Genomic DNA, 24,174 nt, shown 5'->3' on the forward strand with positions numbered 1-24,174 from the left:
TGGAGAACATTTAAAACAACCGCCAACATGACCAGATCAGGCCGCCCTAGCCCAAGAGCAGACCAGGCACGATGCATAAACAAGTCCTAAACTGTCATCACGGGACCTACAGGTAGCTTTTTCCACAGCTGATGTTAAATGCATGCATCTACTATCAGAAAGAGACTGCTCACGTTTGGACAGATCAATCTTGAGTCTTTTTTTTTTGACAGAAAGGGTTTCCATGCCATGTCCTGCTATGTCCTGACAGATTGGTCCCGTTTTTCTCTAGGTTAGTTTTTCCTGCACCAGCTGTTTTGTGGCATTCCCAGCAGTAAAATCCATTGCCTTTTCTGGACTCACAGGTACAGAGCCAGTAAATCTGCTGTAGGAAATAATGAGCAGCCAGCTCTGATTGAACAACTTCCTCTTTGACAGTGCGGGGCTGTTCCGAGCCGAGTTGGTTCTCATTAACTTGTAACGGGGAAGAGCCCTTTCAGTGAGATTTCACCAGCACTGGAGGGAACATGTCTTTTGTGAGCACTCTGCGGCAGTGGGATGAGGCGGTGGCATATGTGGAGAAAGGAGACGTGGCCAGTGCTCTCAGGACGTTTCTGGACATCGAGGAAAAGACTTCTAAAATCGCCTACAACATCGGCTGCCTCTATCTGAACGCTGATGACTTTGAGGCTGCTGAAAAGGTAAAGCCCAGACTGCTGGCCTTGTCAGAATAGTTATAGGTGATGTTATTAGATGGTTATGAGTGACCTCAGAATGTACGGTAGCATGAAAGCGGATGATACAGTATAGTTGTATGTACGTTCCTTCTAAAGATAGACTTCACTATAAAAAAGGAGAAGTAAAAGTTGTTTCTGGCTTTTAAGAGGAAACTCCATTCTCTCATTTTAAGGCATTTGACGGCAGTATCAGAAAAGATGAGCATCTGGCCGTTGCTTTTTTTCAAAGGGGAATTACATTCTACAAAAAAGAAAAGTAAGTGTGTGAGCCAATCAACCAATACCATGTTCATGTTCTGCAATTATAAGAGAATATGTAGGGGAGAGCAGAGTGAGACCTCATGCCTTTTTTGGGGGGGTTAGTGTCAAACATGGTAAATTTAGTCCAGACCACTAAGCAGAGCAGCAAATATCAGCATGATCACACTGACATATGAGGGGATGTGAAATTTTCCCAGTGTTTCTCTGGGGAGGTTTGGATGTAGCACTGTGTTAAAACCAAAACCAGTGCTTGAAGTGGAGCAAAAAAGCAGAAATCACTCCCCATTTTTACTGTACCATTATCATATTTCCCCCGGAAAATCGAACCGTAGGAGCCAGTAGACATGTTGAGAAAAAAAAGGACACTGGGTCACATGGATGCCCGCCCTGGTTAGGATGTTGGCCAGCGGCTTTAAGTAGGCCTATATTGTATGTATGTATTTGAATGCCAATAGAAAAAATACATAGTTGAAAAAAATAAATTAAGGTCAGCTGCTGGCTATAAGATAATAACAGTGCCAGTGTTCAGTGTTGGTTTCAACCCTGCAGAATTCACACAGTGCCCGAACTGTTCTAGCTAATTTCTGGCAAATATTAGATTGTGCCCTACTGTCTGGCAGCAGTAAAAAACCTGTGAAGGACTGTGTTAATTTGTGAATAGGAGTAAAACGTTTACCAGCTTGATGAGCTGGAGCACTTCTCTCCTTGAACCAGACAGAGCCACATGCTAGTTTCACAGAACCATGGCTCTGGTTTCACTGTTTGAGAGAAGTCCCACTCGTCCCTGAAATGAAGAGTCTGTAGGTTTGACAGTCTGCTGTTCCACCTTTTGTGGATGCATGTACTTGTAGACCAAGAGTGGCAGTGAGAAGGTGTAAAATCCTGGACATTTGACACATTTTATATGTCATATTTTATATGAAAAGTCTCTGTACGCAGGAAAACGCCCCCATAGACAGAAAAAGTGCCGGTACTGCGTACTGGTGAATACTAGCCCACTTCAAGCACAGGTGAAAACCTTCTTTACTTCACTTACCCTACCTTGGCTAGCCCTTGAATCTGGAGAATGATCTGCTTTAAAACTACATGACATTTTTGCCTGTGTTAGGTTGTGCCATGCTCTGCCCTACCTTGTGAAACTTGGGAATGTGATGTAATGTTGCCATGTCCACAGCATTGCACTAAGAGGAAACATGTTGTGAAATGGTTCCTTGTATCAGCAGGGCTTGCACTGCAGACTGAAATTAAAAGTCAAATTTAAATATAACTCCTTACAGATTTGAGGAGTCGCTTCTGGACTTTCAGCAAGCCTTTAAGGAGCTAAGAGGAAATCAGCTCATAGACTACAAACCTCTCGGCCTGAGGTACAAACTTTATGCTTGTGAGGTAAGAGCCTTAACTGTAGAGATTTATTTGCCAACCATATGGTTTTAAAGAGCAAACTGATGTGTGGGGCATGTTGGCATTTAGCTCTGTCACCTGATGATATACCCACATATGGATGCCCACCAGGGGCAGTAATGGGACCAGGTGGGGTGAAACATGGGCCCCATCTGGATTGTACACTGCACATGGGGCCTAGAGGGCTGTAATGATAGAGCCCATTTGAGAAGCCCAACTGGGTCCCAATACAAACGTGGCCCACACCCATACAAGGCCTGTGCTAAGCTGTGTGGGGTAAATAAATACACAGCAGCATATTATAATGACTGTCTGTTATCTCCAAGTCACAATGTACACTGCTCAGCCACAACATTAAAACCACTTACTTAATATTGTGTAGATTTCCTCCATACCAGCAAAACAGCTCTGAGGGATTCTCTTCTGTGGGATTAGACCGGACAGGCTAGCCTTCTTTCCCCAAAAATATCAGTGAGTTTTGTGAGCCCATGACTCACTGTTGCTGGTTCACTGGTTATCCATCATTAGAGCACTTTTGGTAGGTACTGACCACTGCACACCGGGAACACCCTACAAGACATGCCTGATGTTTTGGACCTAGTCGCCCAGCCATCACAATTTGGCCCTTGCCAAAGTCACTGAGATTCTTATGCTCCCCCATTTTTCATAGTACTGACTTGCTACCTAATCCATGACAGGTGACAGAAGAAACAAGGATGATCAATGCTATTCACTGTATTTCACATCACATCAGTGGTTTAATGTTATGGCTAATTGGTGTAAACATTATTTGCTCTTTAGTGAGCCATAATTGCCTTTGGCTTAGCCTATCTTAGCTAATTCTGATCACGCATCCCTAGTCTAATAACTAGTTACCTACTGAGGAGGTTGAGGTCCTTTGGGGTGCAGGGAGCACTCCTAAGGACTTTCTTCGACACAGTGGTGGCATCTGCCATCATTTATGGAGTGGTCTGCTGGGGCAGTAGCATCTTGACGGCAGACAAAAAGAGACTGAATAAACTCATAAAGAAGGCCGACTCTGTCCTGGGGTGCTTCTTAGACCCAGTGCAGGTGGTGGGAGACAGGAGGATGACAGCCAAGCTGGCATCCATGCTGGAGAACAGCTCCCACCCCATGCATGAGACTCTGGCAGCACTGGGCAGCTCCTTTAATGACGGGCTGCTTCACCCCAAGTGGGTATCGCAGGTTCTTCCTTCCTGCTGCTGTCAGACTCCACAACCAGCACTGCTCACAGCGGACCACATACACACACACTTAACTACACACACATGTGCAATTAAGAGTCATTTGCAATTACCTGTAAATAACCTGTAAATAATATTGTTATTGCTTTTTTACTTCTGTTATTTATTTTGTGTATATATTGTCTTTTATAATAATGCGTTTACTTGAAGTAACCTCAGAAAGGACAGTTTTAGATCATAGTGTTCAAATGCGTTTGCATGTCTAGGTGCTGCACAATATTGGGCTTGTCCATTCAAAGCTGGGGAAATGGGAGAAGGCCCAAGAAAACCTGTTTAAAGCCATCAACCTTCGCACTGAAGCCAAATTCAGCCACATTGACCAGGCTCTGGAGTCCATTCTGGTTAGTTCACCCTCTGTTCATCTAAATAACATATTTTGCTGCTTATTGTTTAGTATAAGGTGAAGCAGACAAGTTGACGTGGACTTCTTAGACTTGAGCAGAAGTGGGCAGAAGTGCTCTGTATGAGGAACATGAGGGTCACATTGCATCACTGGTTCTGGTTAGATACTGAGGGGAAGGCTATGTGGGCTGGAGTTACTAAGAGACGTTCACATGATCATGACATTTATTCCTACAGAAGTGACCAAATGCTATTTCTAGCTTTTTAGTTTCAACATTAAAGAGAATAAAAAATTAAAGACGCTTCCAAATGTTCTGAATATCAGTTATATTCCATAGTATTTCATGTGTGTTATTGTTCTGAGATGCAGTGTCTAGGCTTGTACATCATCAATTTGCGCAATATGCATTCCTGTGACTGCCTTTTTGTATATGTGCAGAAGCAGAAGCTCTTTTCTCTGGTGGTGATCAAGCCAGGCCTCCTGTTCAAACCCAATAAGCACTATGTGGCAGAGCTTGAGAAGAAGGACTATCTAGGAAAGGCCAAGGTACCCAAATAAATCATACACCATCATACACCATTTTAGAGGTTATTATTATTAATACAGCCTGGCCTGGATGACCACAGTGGTGTTGTTGTTGTTTTTTTTACTGTAGTGTCATTGACATGCGCTGTGTTGAAACTGTATGGATGTTCTGCCCTCAGGTTCTGTCTTCTGTTGTTCCAGCTGATAGTTTCTCTGGGTTTGCCCCTCTGCAGCCTCAAGTGAGTCAAGACATGCATTTGTATTCTGGTCCTCTGTCTTCAGGTCTAAATGAAAGGTCTTAGGAGAACCTTTGTTTGGTAAGACAGATACGCAGATGCTGACATTCTCACTATGTTACAACATCACAATGTGGAATAAAAAATCCCTATACTGCTACGATGTGGTTTATAAGAGGGATCCATTTAGTGTGGTCTTTTACTCTGTGCTTTTACATTTTGTCATTTACCAGAAAGCACAATGTCAACACCAGTACACAAAACTACGAGACTGGCTTATAGTGCTCCCCCCACAGTTTGGTTTGTGTTTTTTTCCCTCTTTCCCTCAAGGTAGCTTGGAAAATTGGTAAACAGGATTTAAATATGAGAATCCACATAATATTTCTGCATAATTCAGTCTTTGAGATGAAAGTAACATCACTTAAAGTGGTTTGGTGTAAAATGTACTGACTCTGATTTCTTTACAGTGTTGGTAACAGGAACCAAGGCTTGTATAGTCGTATATAGTCATTTCGCTGTAGATGAACCCACCAGTAAGCCTAAACATGTCTTCTGAGTGTTTATACTGTATGTAATGTTGATAATAGTCAATTATGAATTATTGTAAAACAAAAGCTGAGGCATCTGATACAGTGCCTATAAGAATGTTTTCCCCTTTAGTGCTTTTATAAATGGAATTATTGTCAGTATAATTTGTCTTGGTGTCCTCCCTCACTAGCCTCCTTCTTGCATGGTTCGTCAGTTTGTGAGGTCAGTCTGCTCTAGGCAGGTTTACACATGTGCCATATTTAATCTTTTTTTAATTTTTTTTATATATGATGGATCTAATTGACTCCAGGGAATGTTCAGTATATTCATCCTCTGATGTATACTTTTCAGTAAATCTTTTCTCAGGGTTACGTGGGTGTCCTTTGGTCTTCAGGGTGTATTTGTAGCCAGGATTACTGATCAACCGTTTACTGGACCTTCCAGACAGGTGTCTTTATACTACTATCATTAGAGACACATCTCTATTTCACTAACTGTGAGACTACTAGCACCAACTCTCTGGACCTCTGTTGAATTAGGTCAGTCACTTTTAAAGGGGTGAATATTTGTCACTTTATTTAGTTGACTTTACTTTGCAGAAATTCACTTTTATTGACATTAAATAGATTTTTTTTAGTAAATTCTTGACAAATATGCCTATTTACTGACAGTTAAATGGGAAAATATTCAAGGGAGTGAATACTTTTTATAGGCACTGCAGCATCATTCTGCATACTATTCTGTGTGACTTTAAGTGATGTAGGTTTTAGAGATATTAACCTCTACTAGATGGCTGGTTCCTTTTTCCACCACTGTGGACAAGTCTGCCTCTTCTTTAGAACCAAGTAAGCAAACCAAACCACTATGAATAATTTGATTCTCCACCAAGTAATTACGCAAACCTGCAAAAATTACGCAAAATTACTGCCCAATTCCCACATTGCAAAGTAAAAAGAAGCCTTACTGGATGATATAAACAGAAAAATGATGAATTGACTAAATAATAATCACTATTAAGTACAACCACAGCACTGATACAAGCTGTGCACTCATTTTCATCATTCCAACATTACACTAATAACATCTGAGGCGACATGTACCATTATTTCACTGAACTTTAAAAGTATTGAGCAGTAAGTGTGTATCTTTAAAGCTCCTCTAACCTTCAACCTAGTTGAAATGTTCGAAAACACTGCTGACTAGTGTTTGTTAGTGTTGTACTGTTAGCATGGTTAACATGCCAGATTGAATGAATCCCTTAGGTTTAAAGAAAACGTTAACCATACAACACATGCTGATATTGCTAACAATGCACACATGCTACTTAGCATGATGTCATTTGAGTAAAACTGGCTGAATTTTTAAACATGGACCTAAAACAGCTATTTGGAGCTCAGCTTATGAATTTAATCAATATTGCTGCATATCTACAATAATTTAAATAACCCACTAGACCAGGTTTCCAGCTGATGTATACCTGTGAGCCTCCACTCACTTCACCCTTGATGTACTTTGGTGGCCATGAACGTTTGACAACTCACTTTCCTTTGAACAGGTTGAAGATGTACCAGCTACACCTAAGGCTCCCGAGGTACTGAGGTAATGTACTGTACGGCTGTTCTTAGTCTAAAGCACATATGTTTGGGGCGTTATTTATAGCCTCTGCGCTTTGTGTAATCTGCAGGGCACTCGAAGGTGAGCCACACACTGTTCTGTACGAGTTCATTCCGGAGACCAAAGAGGAGTTAGCCGTGTTGCCAGGCAACATTGTTTTTGTTCTACAGAGAGGGGCCGACAACTGGGCATCTGTCATCTTCAATGAAAGGGTGTGTGTTGTGTATGTGTGTTGTCTATGTGTAAGCCATGTTGTTCCCAGAATACATAATTTTTACTGTTTGGAGGAATTTCTTTTGTAATGTTATGCGCATTATATATGACACTGGTTACTGGTTATTGGCTTTGATTTGGCCATGTCTGTGTCCTAAAGCAGATTTGTGTTACATTTGCATTTACACTGAAGGCATTTAGCAGACGCTATATAGTTATATAGTTTAATAGTTTGTATAGACTAGGATCCAAATATACCTCTAAGCTTAGATGCTACTAACTACAAATGTCAGCAAGGAGACCATAGTACTTGGCACTACACTTCACCCAAGTCTTCTCTGAAGAGGTGGGTCTTCAGTCTGTGTTTGAAGACAGTCAGAGGGAGTTCGTCCCACCACTTCGGTGCAAGGACAGAAAAAAGCCTGGACACTTGTCTTCAGTGAATCTTAAAAGATGGTGGGTCGAGCCGAGCCGTACTTGAAGCTCGAAGTTCTCTTGGTACTGATCGGCCTTTGACCATTACCATCAAGTACGGAGGGGGCTGGTCTATTCTTAGCTTTGTCAGCCAGCGTTTGAATCTGATGCATAGAATGGCTGAACTTAGAAATAGCTTTTTAGAGCATAAAGGGACATTTTGAATTGCAGTCGTCTTTAGTATGATTTCCACCATCTCACCAAAAGTGTTTTTGAGCCCAGCACTTTACCAGCTTTCACTCTCACAGCCTCAATCCCGTGAAGTAAATCTCCTTAGAATTCCTGTCCATTTTAGTCCACCTTTTCCACTGCACCTGCAACTGTCCAAGCTGTTTTAGGTTGGTGTGGTGATTTCAACCACATATAGGTTTTTGGACCCATGCGTCCTACAGTGGCCATCCTAAAAAAAAAGGGGGTGTTCTTCTATGAAAGGAAGCATAAAGTCAGAGAAGGAGTGGGTAAAATGGACAGGACTCTTAGGTACTTGTTGTCAGGTAACTTTACCTGACAAGATCGATGTTGTCTTTAAAACAAGGGGTTGTGTAATCAAGTAAACTGGTTGGTGTAGTGCAGTGGATAACAACACTGCCCTCCTTGTGTCCTTGGGCAAGACTCCTAACATTACATTAACCTCCCTGTGTAATATGATTCAAATGTACGTCACTCTGGTTAAGAGCGTCAGACTGATGCCATAAATGTAACGCTACTTGAATGATTCTCAGAATACTCAAGTGTGGACTCTATAGTGATCTATTAGTGTGTGTGAATGGAAATTGAGCACAAATAATCTTGTTCTTGGGTTGCTGTCTTTATTTCCAGAGAGGACTAGTTCCATATAATTTCCTGGAACCATTGGATATTACAGTGGCATCAAGGGTTATGCTGGTAAGAGTCCTTTTTCAAGGTGTATTATTATCCAAAAGCCAAGAAAGAAGTCATTTCCAGCCGTTCCCTAAATGAGCTTTTTACTGTTTAACCCCCCCCCCCCAAATCTCTCAAAAATCTACCCAACTATTCCTCTCCTCTGTAGGTTACTCCAACCGACATTAATGAAGCCATACCTGCCCCGCCAAGAAGAGAAGCACCCAGTAAACCTGTAAGTAAAGCAGGATTAGGTGTCAACACGTTTAGAAGCAAGTGACATGTTTTGATTTTTAGAAAATTTGAGCATTTGAGCATTGAGCCAAATTAGTACTACTGATACACAATTAACCTGAACCACCGCTGTGGTGGATAATTACCAACAATGGTCTGAAGAGGGTTGAATCAAAAGCCAGGAGCAGGGTGTTGGGAACCCAAGGGTCCTCAAGGTTTAAGGGCAATGAAGGCCATGCCATCTAGGCACAACCGACAGAAAGGCTACTGTGGCACAAGTCAGAAATGAATAATAATAATTACCCTAGAAAACGCAGTGCATCACATCCTGCTGTATAGCTGCATGCAGACAGTCAGAGTGCCCATGCTAACCCCTGTCCACTGTCAAAAGTGTCTACACCGAGCACCCACACACATTTGCACTGGGCCTGATAGCAATGAAAGAAAGTTGACTGGTCTGATGAATCCTGTTTTCTGTTAGCTACATCACTTAAATGACCAGGGTGATGCACTGCATCTGCATCAGAGCTGCGGCGGCTTCACCTCTTAACAGGAGTTAAAGGATCTGCTGCCAACATCTTGGCGTCCGATACCACAGGGCACCTTCATAGGTCTTGTAGAGTGAGCTGTTTTTGAGGCACACCATCATGTTAGGCAGGTCACTGGCGTATAGGAGTAAATTCTGTGACTTACTCAGTAAAAAATAAATAAATGACTGAATCTTGAGAATGACTGTCATCCACATTTGCAATTGCTGTGGAAATGCACGAAGATCACAACAAGCATGTTCTTATATCAGCGTTACAATTTACAACAGTAACATCCATTGTTTTTCCTGTAGATTGTTGGGACTGGAGCTTCTTCTGGGTGCATTGTGAAAGTGCATTTCGTGTTTACAATAGCGATCTTCATTACACCGGGACACCCATATCAAAGCATGCTCCAGAAGATCAGCGCCAAACTCAAGTTACCTGCATCTGCGCTTACTCTGAGGTAACACCACCCATTACTACTGTCTCCACACGTGAAAGTCTCAGTTATTATGTGCAAGACGAGTGAGATGGAAATTTCCTTTAGTTTTAAAGTGAATTAGCTGAATAGTTGTTCTAATGTCTCTGCTAGCTATGTAAAGCCTGGTTCTGAGAAGAGAGAGACTGTTGACGAGTCAGAGATGGAGTTGTTGTGGAGCTGTGTGAAGAACAATCGCCTGACGCTGTGGTGCTCATCTACTGAGGTAATCCAAATGTACCTACTGAAGGAGTAGTACCACTACCAGAGGCCAACTATGAGGCCATACATTACTACAGTCTAACCATTAGGTCATGCATTTCCTCTGTAAGGAAATTACACTTTTAAGGGACGCTGTGCTGTCCATGTTTTCTGTAGTGATTGGATGCACCAGTAGAGGGAATGCATTGATGTCACGCTCCCATTGAAACACGCATCCAATTATTATCCACTCAAGTTAAAGGCAGTTGGACTCATTGAATTACCATGGAATCAATGGTCCATGGACTTCAATCTGTAGCCAGGAACGTCCAGCGTCCATGCCCCCCCCCCATCTTTTCAGACAGTGACTGCACCACGTTTCAGTATGTGGATTCCAGAATTGCAGCAATCCATTAGTTTCTCTTCTCTTTAGCTTTCAGCAGTCTGTAAAAGGAGAGCTCCGAATTCTTGCTGAAGCTGTTTGTACAGACCTTTCTTGTTTTGTGTTTTACCGGCATTTACACTAAAGACTAATGCTGCTCAGTTGGCCATTTAGTAGGCAAGGCCTCAGTAACTCCCGTCACCTTTGACTTCACATAACAACATACAACATACAACAACATAACTTCTATAACAAATTTACAAATGATGTAAATATATAAGTACAGATATGGTATTATAAACTACCCACTGCTTTTTGTGTAGATCACTCTTTCTCCATCTTTGTTCTAGGATAAAAGTGTAACTCTGAAGAAAATGGTGGCTCTGTACGCTTATGAGGCCTCCACACCAGAAGATCTGGAGTTCAGTCAAGGTGATGTCATCACCATCCTCTCGAACGGTAAGAACCACAGCTAAATGTTTACAGTGCTGTAGATCAGAAACTCAAACAGATAATTTCCACAGTGATTCTGATTTAATGATGCTTTTGTTTTTTCACTTCAGTCAATGAAGAGTGGCTGGAAGGGGAGTGCAATGGAAAGATCGGGATATTTCCCTCCTCTTTTGTTACAGATCAGTAGGCTGAGCCATGGCTGAATACCATCACAAATGAAAACACTGTAATTTAAGCAAAAGTGCATGGTTGTCACATCAGTGGGCTTAATTCAGCCTGAATGGGCTCGACTGTGTAAATGTGTGATACTTTTAACTATTTACTAGATTCATGGAATACATTTTCAAGTAATTGTATAAATTAAAACCTGTACGTCTTCATTATGTCATTATGCTGCAAATAAACTTCTTTTAAGGATACTTGGAGACTGTAAGTATCAAGGATGGTCTGTAAACTAGCTGAAGAATTCCCTTGATAATAGAATAATAATTTCCTGCCTACTAGAACATGGTGACCACCAAAAATCAGATCAGGCAAAAGTTATAAGACTTCAATTAAAGATGATCACATCATATGATGGATATTGGACAGTACAGTAACACACTGAGCAACTGCATGGTTTATTACAAAGAGAAGTACTGCAGTGTGTGAACCTGAATAACAGAATGAACGACATCTGTGGAACTACTGAGGCTTTTTGTCTGGTCCAACTCATCAAAACCTCAGAAGAACTAAATATAGTATATAGTGATGTAATACTTTTGCTGAATCCTCCCACCCCATAAAGGGGAAACATAGAAATCTGACCTTTAAATCACATTTAGTGAATCATTCAGCTGATTTTTCAACATTTCGGCCCAACTTCCTCATCAAAATGTAAAAAAGTCATTCAGTGTGGTTTGGTGTGAAATGCTCTGTTCAACAGAAACGTACTGAGTCAGAACTGGTCACAGCGATTCGGACGTCTGCGTTTTATGTCTCTAAAGGCTACAGAAAACCATGACATGATATTCTGTGTATTCTGTCTGATGCCTGATATACGATACAGATATGATACAGTGTATTTATTTTTTAAAGCTAGCAAAGAAATCATTTATTGAGCATTTTAGGTTCCTTATGTATGAACTGTTCTTCATATAAATAGGATATATATTTTTGTGACCTAAATTTTGTTACAAAAAACGTATTCTAAGTATTGATTATTATAAAATCCCATATTTTTATCACTAAGCCCTACAACAACATAGCAAATACTTTAGTAATTATTCCTTTCCATTAAGAACAGCTTGAAGAACAGCTCAAAGAACCATAACAGCTCTTGCTGCTTCCTTTGTTTTACACAAATAGACATTGTAGGACAGTAATATGGTCACACTGGTGATGTATGACTGTGATGATAAATACAGTCATCAGGAAGAAAGTTGAAAGCATGTTTTTCCCAACAGAAGAGAAAAGAAGAAGTGCAACTAAGGGGAGAAAGGGTTTCTAAGGTCTCTTTAAAAAATACATGCGCTCACCCTTCAAGGTTTTGTTTTTCAGCTTTCAGTTGAGTTCTTGAATAGATTAGGTTCATCCTTACTGGTGGCAGGTCAGTCCAATCACTGTATATTATGATGTACTTGCTTACTTGCCCCCCTGCTCTCCAAATACTTGTTGTGGTTGACATCCATGTCCTTTAGAGCTTTTCTATACAGACACATCCAAAGCTAACACCACAACTCTACCCTTCAGCCACAGGACACACACAGCAGTTCCAAGTCTTACTGCCCTTAACATTTTACAGCCGGTTCCAGTGCACTGTAACCTCGTGACACAGAACCACATGACCATTACATAGCATGACACAGTATGGAGCTGCAGACAGCGTCTCATTTCCTTTTGGACTCCAAAACTGAAGCCTGCTGAGCACTGTGCTGTGTTCCGCTGTGGTGTGGTGCGGTCAGGTGCAGCAGTCTTTACTGTCCGTACCCTCCTCTTCATAAGCAATAGCAATACCTCGTCTACCCTCAACAGCTTTCACCACCGGGGTTTCTCCAAGCTTGGGCTCCAAGCCCTGCCAGCTACGGCCTGCGAGAAAGGACGCTGCAGAGAAAGAGCACACATCTATTAAATCAGCATGAGATGGGCACTGGGTGGCTAGATCATCCCAGGCCATAAAAAGCTTTAGTTAAAATGTTGGCTAATGGCATTCATTTCTAATAACTAGTGAAAGCAGATTTTTGGTCAAGCAATCTATTAAACAGAACTGATCTGAACAGATTCCAGAGCGCTCTACCTGCAGTATTTGTGTTGGCCACAGTCAGAGTCTGATTCCTGATGACAAGTGATGACGCTGATGAAGCGCTCGCCAGCTCAGAGGAGGAACGTAAACAGGAAGAACGAAGGGCTCCAGTGATCAGCGACACATCTGTCGAGTCCTCTTCATTAGTGGACTCATCTGGCTCGGGGAAGTGCACATGACTGCTCCCTCCTGTTACAAGTAATTCAAATTAAGCTGCTTCCTGAGCCCATAATCACACACGTGCGCATACATGCATGCAGGCAGGCAGGCACACAGACGCAGAGGCTTATGCAAACTTCCGGGCACCGCTGGTCAAAAGACATGTAGCAAATTTTCTATGTGAAAAAACATACTATATGGACAAAAGTATTAGGACATCTGCTCATTTATTGTTGCTTCCAAAATCAAGGGTATTTAAAAAAAAAAAAAAAAAGTTTACCCTGCTTTTGCTAGAGTAACTTCCTCTACTGATTTCTTAGCAGTGCTTTCAAGATTTGATTGCATTCAGCAGCAGGAGCTTTAGTGAGGTCAGGATGTTGGATGATCCCCACCCCACCACATCCCATAAGTATTGCACCATTCATCATTCCAGAGAACACAGTTCCACATCTGGGGGGCTTTATACCCTTCTAGTCCATGTCTGGCATTAGGCATGGTGCCAAATAGGTTCATGTTTATCTGCTTCAGAGACTCGAATTCTATTGGCAGTACTTCTCTTCAGGCACTTGGTTTGGTAATTTTTATCATTAATGTTTAAATATTTCTGACCAGAGGAGAATGGGTCCCCCTTGTGAGTCTTGGTTCTTCCCAAGGTTTCTTCCTCCAGCTCTGAGGGAGTTTTTCCTTGCCACTGTCGCTGTTGGCTTGCTTACTGGGGGTCTTCGATCCATCATGTCTTACGTTATTTTCTTCTTTCTTCTTTGTCTCTGTCTTTTATTAATCACTATTTATGTAAAGCTGCTTTGTGATGACAACAGTTGTAAAAAGCGCTATACAAATAAATCTGACTTGACTAGACAAGCTGTGTGTGTGCATTTCGGAGTCACATCAGTGCCAGCAATGGGTGAAACATTTTACACTTCTTATTTATATTCTGAATTGAACATATTGCAGAAAAATAGTGTGACAACAGCGGCTGTAGTAAAGAAGCTTTGTTCTTAATGACCTGAGAAGCCTGTGTGTACATGTACTATACACTCGGGTCAGGATAACCTGTACATGTACAATCAGACCAGTAGCAGAGGGGGCCTGCTCCACTTCACTGCATGTACAAGCATGCAGGCATTTGTATGATGACGCAGAGAACAGCTGTCCTTGATACTACTGTCTTAGACAAGTGATAAGACCAAGAAAACAACTATGCAATACTGGCAATGAGGACCAGGGGTAAAACTATACTCTCAGCCCATGATTACTGGATTCCTGATTCAATATTCTCATGTGATTTGAAACTAAAACTGACCGAAGAGGGAAGGGGGGGTTAATCAGGTATATAATGGGAATATGAATCCATTGTTTAAAATGAACAGATGTGTGGCTGAAGAGATATTTAGAAATGCTGCTAGAGACAGAGGCAAAAATCTGTCACCCGTAATTTTGGCCCCCCAAAATATCTGGGGGCCCAAACTGTAGGTGTAAGCTAGGCTGTGTTTAACTAGTATGCAATACACATGCATATGGATGGACACATGTCTCAGGATGGCTGCATTTTTTGCAGTTTTAAGCCTGTGCTGTTTAATAATAATAATAATAATAATAATACATATATATATATATATATATATCCTACTAATGAAGGTATTCAGCTACTTTAAGTTGCATCCATTGCTGACACTTGTGTGCAAAAGTGAAGACACAGCTTGTCTAGTCCCTGTAGCGAAGTAGTGCCAATAGAATCAGACTCATATGAACATGAACCTATTGGCACCATGCCTCCTAATTCCAGGAACTGCTGTCACTGGAATGATGGTTGGTTCTCCATGCAATACTTTTGGAATGAGCTGGGGAGTTTATGGAGGAGTTGGGGTGGTGATCATCCAACATCCTGAACTGACTAATCCTCTTGTTGCTGAATGCAATCAAATCCTCACAGCAAGGCTCCAAAATCTAGTACCAAGCCTTGATTTTAAAAGATTGAGCAGACGGCCCAATACTTCTGTCCACACACACAAAAAAATGTACACAAATACCTGTTTGGAAATGTGCTTTAAACGTTTAAACATCGGCCATAAAATGAACATACCAGACGAATAGGTGAAGCAAGGTGAAGCAAAAGGAAGGCTATCCAGTCAATAGGGAAGTACGTACCAGGAAGCAGGTCTCGGAAGTCTGTGACGTATTCTCCGCTCCACTCACGATGCTTATTGCAGGCCACTTCCATCTCAAAGGGCGTCACCACAGGCCTGTAGAACTCACTTGAATCCAGCAGTGAGTTCTCCGGACAAGCCACCAACACATACACATCGATCTCCAAGAAGTTAGCCAGCTTGGCTACGTTGATCTTGCCCATCGCAAACATGTAGCTTTTCTTGCCAGCTTTCCGAATGCTCTCCTTCAGCTGATCAATGACGGCCAGATAGTTCGCCACACCCAGCGTGCCCACTAAGATTCCCACCACACTGGCATCCTTTGCCCTCTCAATGGCGTAGTAGCGCTTCATCAGTGCTTTGTTGATATTAATGGATTCGGCTCGGCCTGTGGACACCTCAGGGTCGAATGAACTGAAGGCGCAGCGGTTCCAGGTCATCATAAAGTTCGTAAGAGTGAGACCCTCACGGCCAATGTAGAACATGCTGTAGTCCTCCACGCCCTTTCCCTCTTTTAAACTAAACTGTCTGCCGAATTTACGAATGACCCCGTCGTCCAGACGGTCTAAGTTATCGTCATCTGGGGGAAGGCCGTAGACTTGTTCTTGACAATCAGAATGATCTGGTCTCAGAACAGAGAACACAGTGTTGGGATAGGAGGCACCCAAGATCTTTCTGAAGTCATCTGAGGAAAGAGAAGATCATTTATTACTAATTTTATCCCATTTTCTACCAAACTTGGAAGACCAATTACCCAATTTCTGTTCATGTGAACTCTTTTAACAGCAATGGGTTAAGACTATCACATGTCTCCTCAGACACATATGAAGCCAGTCACTGCTTCTTTTTGAACTGATGCATTGCAGGATTGCTAGGTAGCTAGCGTGCTCAGGTCTTACACAATAGCTAACAGATAGTCAGCCTGTGCTGACCAACACCACACTAGAAGTAATGTGGGAAGGAAGGACCATTAACCCACTCCTGACAAGGGCAAGGCCAACTGTGCTCTCTCAGACTCCGGCTGCTGATGGCATCTATTGTTTGTCAGTTAAACAGATCTGGCTTTACTCACTCCAATACTTATCAGGGAATTGAGATATGGCCATAATATAACATCACACTAGGTCAAAAGACATTTTCAGAATATAATAAAGAATATCACTATTTCATTTTCATTTAGTTTAATAATTTGGAGCAGACAAAAAAGCCTGTACTGTGGTGTAATTTATGCCAATAAATAATCAAGATATTTTCACATTGCCCATACACTATAAGAAACAGCGTGAAGCAAATTGATTAGATCAGAAGTGCCCAATCCTGGTAGTGGAGACCGTGGAGAGCTAAGACACCACACCACCACACCTGTACACATATCCAAACGTCTCTGAAGGCCCTTAATTACCTGGATGTAGCATATTACATTGATCAGCTATAACATCAACACCACCTGCAGCTGCACCTAATACTGAGTAAGTCCCCTCTGACCATTCGAGACAGACCTCGGAAGGTTTCCTGTGGATAGATCACCATAGATCACCCATAAAAGGATTGGACATTCCTAATCATGATAAACAAAAGCAACATCTGACAGTGCTGGACTTGTAGCACTGTTAAGTGCCATGTGGAGTTGAACTACTAGCAAAAAAAAAAAAAAAAACATATTTAAAAGCACGTACAATAAGAATAAACTGGCATTCAAAAGCCCAATGTACCTCATTTAGAGCAAACAGTGTTTCATAGCGATGAAACCCATATGGGGCAGTTTTAGCAGCCAATTCATCCTATTTAATAAATAAATCTAGCATCTTCTCCAGGAAGATCTAAACCTCCCCTCAACCCAAATCACAGTCTTATGTGAGTATGTCCTCTGTGCTTCTATGCCTTGTTGCCCTCTGGTGGTTGTTTCTTAAGTAGCATAAAACATTTGGTGGACACAGTTGATGTACATGATTTTCAAGTTTCCTGACAAAACACAATTGCAAAAAAAAAAAAAAAAAAAAAAAAAAAAAAAGTGAGGGAAATGACTTTTCGCCACTCTTTGTTTGGATGTTTCCCCCCAAGCAGCAGTAGCAATCACAGGGGCATTACCACTAAATTAAGTGTAAAACACAGGAGTTCTTTGTGCTATTAAAAAGAACAAGCAGTCCTGTCAGTCCATTCACTGACTAGTTAACACAGACCCTCTCAAACCACAGTCCATAAGTAAGGCCATAAGTTGTGTTACTTGAAGTAAGCTTTGTTTTGAGAGTAAACTGTACAGAAGTTCTATTTACAGTTTCTAAAGTAGGGGACAGGAAGTAACTGGGCAACTGTGTTTTTTTTTTCAGTTTGGCAGCTGTGCATCTTTACATATTTTCTTAATACACATAAGCACAAATATCCTCAGGTTTTACTTGTTCGTCATGCAGAGCCCAGAAATCTTTCACATTAACTTATTTCTATATAAGAAATATTTAATACAATTAAATATAATAAGGAAATAAAGATTTCATATCATTTCTGTCTATAAGCTGAAGTGCAGTTGGGTCATGCAGCAGGACAATGATCCAAAGCACATAAGCATCTACCTTAAACCCTACAAAAATATTCCAAACTTCATTACAAAAAGAGTTTTGTTTAGTTTTTTAGGGGTCTTTTTGCTGCTAAAGATGCAGTAACCAGCTACTAAGAACGCAATCACATTTCCACACAGGATTGTCATACTGAATATCTTTTCTTAATGAATAACAAACACTTTTACTCTTTTTTGGTTGTAGGTTAAGATATGATGCAATTTACGGTAATGTTTGTAAATTGAGGAAGTCAGACGAAGGGGCAAACAATCTTTTATAGCACAGTACATTGCAACTTGTGTTCCTTTGGCTTGCCCAGCTTTTCCATGACGTACTGCTAAGCTAGCTCTGTTCACTAATTTTTTTTTTAAAGTTTATTTATTATTTTCTTCTCTCTGTAAAAATTAAAAAGTTAAAGGTTTTGTTTATAAGTAAAATGTGTTATAGGTCAAGTATAGGCAAACAGTTTATTTACTACAGGTTCGTAAGAACATAGCTAATAAGGTAAAAGTCTGAAATGTTAGAGCAAATGTTTATATAGAATATGATATATTATATGTAAGAACATATTTATATATAAGTTCAAGTAGAGCTGGGAAATATGACAATATTTTATTGTATCAAGATCAATTTTGTTATCATGATACACAACAATGTGTTGTCAATATGTTGTCTAAACATATTGAAGGTATTGTTAGTGTTCAGCTGATTAACTGCAGGTTTTATTAGAAACAGTATAATTAGAGACTGATTTATTAGATGAAGTACAGCAGATGTTAAAAAATCACTGCATTCAGTCTGGGAGAGTATCTGAAAAGTAGTTTATAAGAATCTATTGCTACTGATGTATTGAATATATTAGTCTGTGATCACAAATATTGTGATAAATTATGTGTACCGTGAAAAATGTCTTTAAATATAATGATGAAGTATTTTTACCAGATCGCCTAGACCTAACAATTTGTAGGTCATATGAGCTGATACACCTGAAATGTTGTGAAGGTGGTAGTACGAAGACTGAGACCTCACCTATAGCATGTGAGTAGGTGACGTTGTATAACACGACCACATAGCTGTCACTGTCGGGGTAGAGTTCTCTGAAGGTTTCAGCACACTTCTGGACGTTGATGGGTCTTTTGCCGAACACATACATGAGAGGCAGCCTCCTGGAAGGACTAAGACACGATCGTCCATAGTGCACGATGCAGTCTGCCCCAACATGCTCCGCAGCTACTTCATCCACACAACAGCTGTGAAAGAGAACCATAACCCACTTTATTCACTGTCCAGTTCTACTAATCAAGCGGTCTAGTAGTCCACGTAAAAGCTAAGAAAAGCTTAACTGTAGAAGCAGTTCTTACCTGCCATAAGAAGTGTCTCCTAAAATGTAAGTCTTTACTTCGGTTCCCTTCTCGATTGCTGCAGAGACGGCTACAGAATCAACCAGGAGTTCATCTGGAAACTGCAAAGCTACCTGTGTAGAAAACAGACAGCAGTGAATGGAAAAAAGGTCTGACAGCTAGTTTTGATGACCACAGCAGGATAAACGCTGAAGTGTACAGACGTATCTTAAAGCAGTATTATGTGAGAATTGGTATTTTTTGCTCTTGGGCTCCTACAGTTGGGGATTGCTAGTCACTTTTACTTCACTGCAGTAAATACAAATCACACTTTCAGCTCCCCCTCATGAACAGATGTACACATGCATTTGTTGACAAGCTCAGAGACCCAGAGCTGGCATTTGAAGTGAATGAAGCATGTGGACTGAGGAGGTAGAGTAATATTACAGGATTTTAAATAAATATGACTTGAATTAAACAGCGTTACACAGCTCTAGCAAGAGGCATTATACATACACGTTACATAGTGCAGTAGCAACGTTCTGGGCCCGAATGCCATTCTCCCTATTACAGTCAGTAGAGAATCAACCTGGTTTTGAAGCTGATATTTTAAGGTGCAATTGCTACGTAATGATGCCTAAACTGCTCATAAAAAAAGGCACATATCGTGTAGAAACAGATTTCTCCTGATTTTTTTTTGGAATAAAAGATTGTAATGTGGTAATTACACATTGTTTACATTTACATTTGAGGCATTTAGGGCAACTCTCCAGAGCGACTTACAAAAATACTCTTAGCTAGCTTGTATCAACTAGGATCCAAAAGATACCTTAAACTAGATTAGATTAGATACTACTAAATACAAAAGTCAGTGTGGAGACCACAATACTCGACAATACACTTCTCCCAAGTACTCTCAGAACAGGTGGGTCTTCAGTTTGTGTTTAAAGACAGCAGTTCTTTTCACCACTCCGGTGCAGGACAGAAAAAAGCCTTGTTGCTTGTTGATGCTTGTTTTCTTGGATCTTGAAGAATGGCCGGTCAAGCTGAGCCATACTTGAAGCTCGAAGAGCTCTTGGTACTGATCGGCTTTTGACCATCGCCATCAAGTAATCATTTCCACCCACATTGTTAATGTTTCAAGACACGCAGTCCAATCCACATATGAAAACTAAGCTTTATAAACAACATCCAGACACTTCTATCAACTTACTCTGCTGACAGGAGTTTAGTCACACCTATTAATGTTTTAACTGCTAGAGACATAAAGTGGTTGGAAAATAGTCATGTGAAATGAATTACGGGATTCGGTTCATACATCCACACATATAAGTGGATCTCAGAATATAAAAAATTGGCCTTCTCAGCCAAAAAGTGCTGAGCGGCTAAATGAGTCACCTGATATGAACACTGTGATTCTTTTTTATGCACTTTAGTCTCAGGTTCTGCAGGATTTGCACAAGTTCTGGACATTACAAAACTTTTTAACATTACATTACTTATTCCATCTAATTATGCTCCCTTCAAAATGAGCAATATAAGTAATAAAATACTATGATTACTACATGTATCCTCCAGTACAGATTACCCCGGAAGCTGACATGCTAACTTTTACCTCATTCTCACTGATTCATTACAAATCCAGTGTACTGGGGTACAGAGCCAAAACAACACAAACTGTTCCACTGTCCAATTATTTGATTTCAAAAGAAATGTTGAATGAGCACCTAGGTCTCTACATGTACACATAAGGTTATTTGTCAAAATGCAACACTTGTCCATTCACTTCTACCACTGTATGAACACAGCTCATGCAAAAGTAGAGCATAAGGGAGAACTGGTGTATAAGAGTAGAGTCACCTTTTTGAAACCTTTGTTCTGAATAAAATGACAGGTGTCGCTGATCTGATACAGATCCTCTAGATCGCCAGCCGGGTTGTCAGATTCAGTGGCAGCTACATCCACAGTGCGCTGCAGAACTGCCTCGCTGTTACTGCTGAACGCCTCCGTCATTTTCTGTGAGGGAGCAGCACCGCATTCAGTGCCTAGAGGAGAGAGCACAGCACAATACGATCTAAGCCATTCATGTAGAACTGCTGCGTAGCCCTCAGACAGCCAGCATTACTGTACACGGCCGGAACCGTTCTTCACTGTAGCGTCTAATCTTACTCCAATAGGCTGATCAGACTATTAGTTGTGAGCAATTTAGCTAGGATATACCACTTGATATTGTAATAATTTCTCAATTTAATCCTAGAAATACTAAACTGTAATAAAACCCAAAATTGCAGTAAAGTAATACCAGGTCCATCACACCTTTTTTGTTTCAGTACTTTTGCCAAGACACTTTCCATGATTTCCATACTTACACTGAGCGAATTAAAAGCATGTCAGCATTGGTTTTACACATATGGCTAGTTATTGTATTATTTAACATATACAATGTGCATATAACATATACATCTTACTCCATAAACAGCAAATCTCTCTGTAAATCATTTGGTGTTCCATAAAAAAACTTTGCATTTCAATGGCTCAATTTCTTTACTTTTTCGGCAATTTTCCCAATTTCTAGGGGTTTCCATGACCAAAAAAAATCACCTTTAAACTTCTAGGATTTCCCCCCCCCAAGATTTTCCAGAATGTAATAAAACCCTAATAATGTACTATAATTAAGTCCATTATTGGTAAATATGCTATTCCCAACTAACACAGCTAGAACTGTTCTTCTCTGTGGGTTCGAATCTTACTCCAATAGGCTGGTTAGTTCTGAGCAGTCTAGCTAGGACTCATAATATCACATGATCAGCACTTAATAGTATTAATTTGTAATAATTATTTGTAATAAATTGTAATAATTTTCCAATGTAATCACAGAAAAGTAACATTCTGCACTAAACTGTAATAAAACCCAACCATGTAGTTAGGTTTTTTAGGAAGGGGGAAAAAATCAGTACTTTTCCCAAGACATTTTCCATGACCCTACTTATACTGAGCGTATTAAAAGCATGGTTAGTTGATTTATTATTATTCACCATGCACTATTTGCAAATCATACTCCATAAAAGCAAATCCTTAAATAGGGCATCCTTGACTTACTATGCAGCCTCAGTGCCTCAATGTCTTAAGCTTTTTCAGGACGTCATTAATATTTATAATATTTACAGGACTATTTTTCTGTAAATTTCTAGGCTGTCCAGATTTTCCAGGACGTGGAAAAAACCCTGATAACAAGTGGAATAAATAACTCATAATGTAGTAAGATCCTGCATTATTGGTGAATTACACAGACAGCTCTCATTAATAGTGTATTTTATTACTGTAAGATATTTAGTGGCTACTACAGCATGGATATGATGTTCATTAGCTCTGATCTACAGCTCAGTCTAACTATAAAGATCTGTGAATCTGTGGGTCATTCTGACAACTTTAACGCGCAGAGCTGAACAGGATGAAGACCAAAACAGGGTAATATCGCCATGCCGCGCCGAAAACGAGCCTCAGAAGGAAGCCAGAGACGAGTCAGAGAACAGGCGGACACGGATCTGACGGATTTTCAGGAGTGTTACAGTTTAAATGACATACTAAATTAAAATCGTGCAGTTTTCTCAAACCGGCTCCACGTGAACACAGCACCTCTTCCTCAGTGCCCTCTTCTTCTCTGGTAAAATCTCTCCGCGCTCCCTCTCTGAACCCCGGCTTGTGCGCCCTCTAGTGTTACACACAGCGAGAGACCCGAGCGGAGAGGGACTTCAGGATGCCTTCAGGTTCGTTCAGACGCGAGGCACTAGAGGGCGCTCCTGAGCTATTTTTAAACGATGAATTATTTTTTAGATAATAATAAAAAACCTCAAAAACTTAAATAAATAATCTTTCTAATTTTCGCAACATAAAATAGCGAAGTTATATGATAATTTATATAAGATCATTTTGAATAGTTCCACAGTGAAAATTCACAGTAGCAAAGTGAAAGCAAGTAGATAAATGATTAATATATATATACAATATAAATAATAAAAGAGTTCAATAAAACGTATGCTGCCTTCCAGTGATTTAGGAAAATACTAATTGTAGCATTATTATTTTATTATAAACATGTTTTTTTGTTGTTGTTGAAGGATTAGATATAAACACAAAATATGATGGCATCTTAACCTAAAGCGTGCTGATCTTAATAATTGCAGTCTGAGCAATTATTTCATTATTACATGATTCATAAATGCCTATCTTTTTGTGCACATATTTGTCACTGTACAGTGTACACTGTACAGCGAAATGTGTCCTCCACATTTAACCCATCTGTGGTAGTGAACACACACACTAGTGAACTAGGGGCAGTGAATACACACACCCAGAGCGGTGGGCAGCCAACTCCAGCACCTGGGGAGCAGAGAGGGTAAAGGGCCTTGCTCAAGGGCCCAACAGTGGCAACTTGCCAAGCCCGATAGCCCGGCACACCGATCGATAGCCCGGCACTCTAACCGCTGAGCAACCACTGCCCCAGTTCAGTATTCAGTAAAATATTTATATTTATATTTTACTTTACTGAATGTAATAAAATTAGCATCGTTAAGAAAGACTAAAGAATTGTCCTTAGACAACTGCAAGTATGAATATTAATACATTTAGCACATAATGTATTTTTGTATTATTTGTAGTAATAACAAATATGACATGGTCTCCAGAGAAATGGGATACCTTTATGTAGTTTGTTCTTTTAAAATGAATTCGAGCCTAAAAGATCAAAAATAAAAACCATTTAGCTAAGATTTTTAGTCGTTCAGCCCAGAGACTGTACACACGTAGACAAAATTGTTGGTACCCTTCAGGTAATGAAAGAAAAAAAACACAATGGTCACAGAAATAACTTGAATCTGACAAAAGTAATAATAAATAAAAATGCTGTGAAAATTAACATTGCTTTTCAACCATGCTTCAACAGAATTATATATATAAAAAAAAAAACTCATGAAACAAGCC

The 24,174-nt window shown here is 40.4% G+C and overlaps 2 protein-coding genes across 2 annotated transcripts; one reads left to right on the plus strand and one right to left on the minus strand.

The window, feature by feature from the left end:
* The first annotated feature begins 402 nt into the window (after positions 1–402).
* ncf2 (neutrophil cytosolic factor 2) lies at positions 403–11,134 on the plus strand. Its single transcript, XM_072688067.1, has 14 exons — positions 403–680; positions 890–972; positions 2,255–2,363; positions 3,850–3,984; positions 4,425–4,532; positions 4,691–4,750; positions 6,831–6,874; positions 6,960–7,101; positions 8,396–8,461; positions 8,607–8,672; positions 9,513–9,664; positions 9,794–9,905; positions 10,613–10,721; positions 10,826–11,134. Exons 1-14 carry the CDS (start codon positions 507–509, stop codon positions 10,900–10,902), a joined length of 1,437 nt encoding a protein of 478 aa, XP_072544168.1. The 5' UTR covers positions 403–506; the 3' UTR covers positions 10,903–11,134.
* dph2 (diphthamide biosynthesis 2) lies at positions 10,812–22,846 on the minus strand. The gene is made up of 7 exons (XM_072688066.1): positions 22,780–22,846; positions 21,055–21,239; positions 19,216–19,328; positions 18,884–19,104; positions 15,304–15,987; positions 12,991–13,185; positions 10,812–12,797 (listed from the first exon to the last, which is right to left on the minus strand). The coding sequence occupies exons 2-7, from the start codon at positions 21,205–21,207 to the stop codon at positions 12,655–12,657; spliced, it is 1,509 nt and encodes a 502-aa protein (XP_072544167.1). The 5' UTR covers positions 21,208–21,239; positions 22,780–22,846; the 3' UTR covers positions 10,812–12,654.
* Between the last annotated feature and the right edge of the window lie 1,328 nt (positions 22,847–24,174).

The sequence above is a fragment of the Salminus brasiliensis genome, chromosome 9 (genome assembly GCF_030463535.1).
Source record: "Salminus brasiliensis chromosome 9, fSalBra1.hap2, whole genome shotgun sequence".
Lineage (NCBI taxonomy): Eukaryota > Metazoa > Chordata > Actinopteri > Characiformes > Bryconidae > Salminus > Salminus brasiliensis.

What these genes read in the sequence shown, in the direction of transcription:
- ncf2 (XM_072688067.1), top strand. Translation starts at nt 507, where the DNA reads ATGTCTTTTGTGAGCACTCTGCGGCAGTGGGATGAGGCGGTGGCATAT. An exon ending in AGGCTCTGGAGTCCATTCTG is followed by an intron (nt 3,985 to 4,424) that starts GTTAGTTCACCC and finishes GTATATGTGCAG; the next exon opens with AAGCAGAAGCTCTTTTCTCT. An exon ending in TGGCATCAAGGGTTATGCTG is followed by an intron (nt 8,462 to 8,606) that starts GTAAGAGTCCTT and finishes TCTCCTCTGTAG; the next exon opens with GTTACTCCAACCGACATTAA.
- dph2 (XM_072688066.1), bottom strand. Translation starts at nt 21,207, where the DNA reads ATGACGGAGGCGTTCAGCAGTAACAGCGAGGCAGTTCTGCAGCGCACT. An exon ending in CTTCCGAGACCTGCTTCCTG is followed by an intron (nt 13,186 to 15,303) that starts GTACGTACTTCC and finishes TACTTGTAACAG; the next exon opens with GAGGGAGCAGTCATGTGCAC. An exon ending in GGCCAACACAAATACTGCAG is followed by an intron (nt 12,798 to 12,990) that starts GTAGAGCGCTCT and finishes CTTTCTCTGCAG; the next exon opens with CGTCCTTTCTCGCAGGCCGT.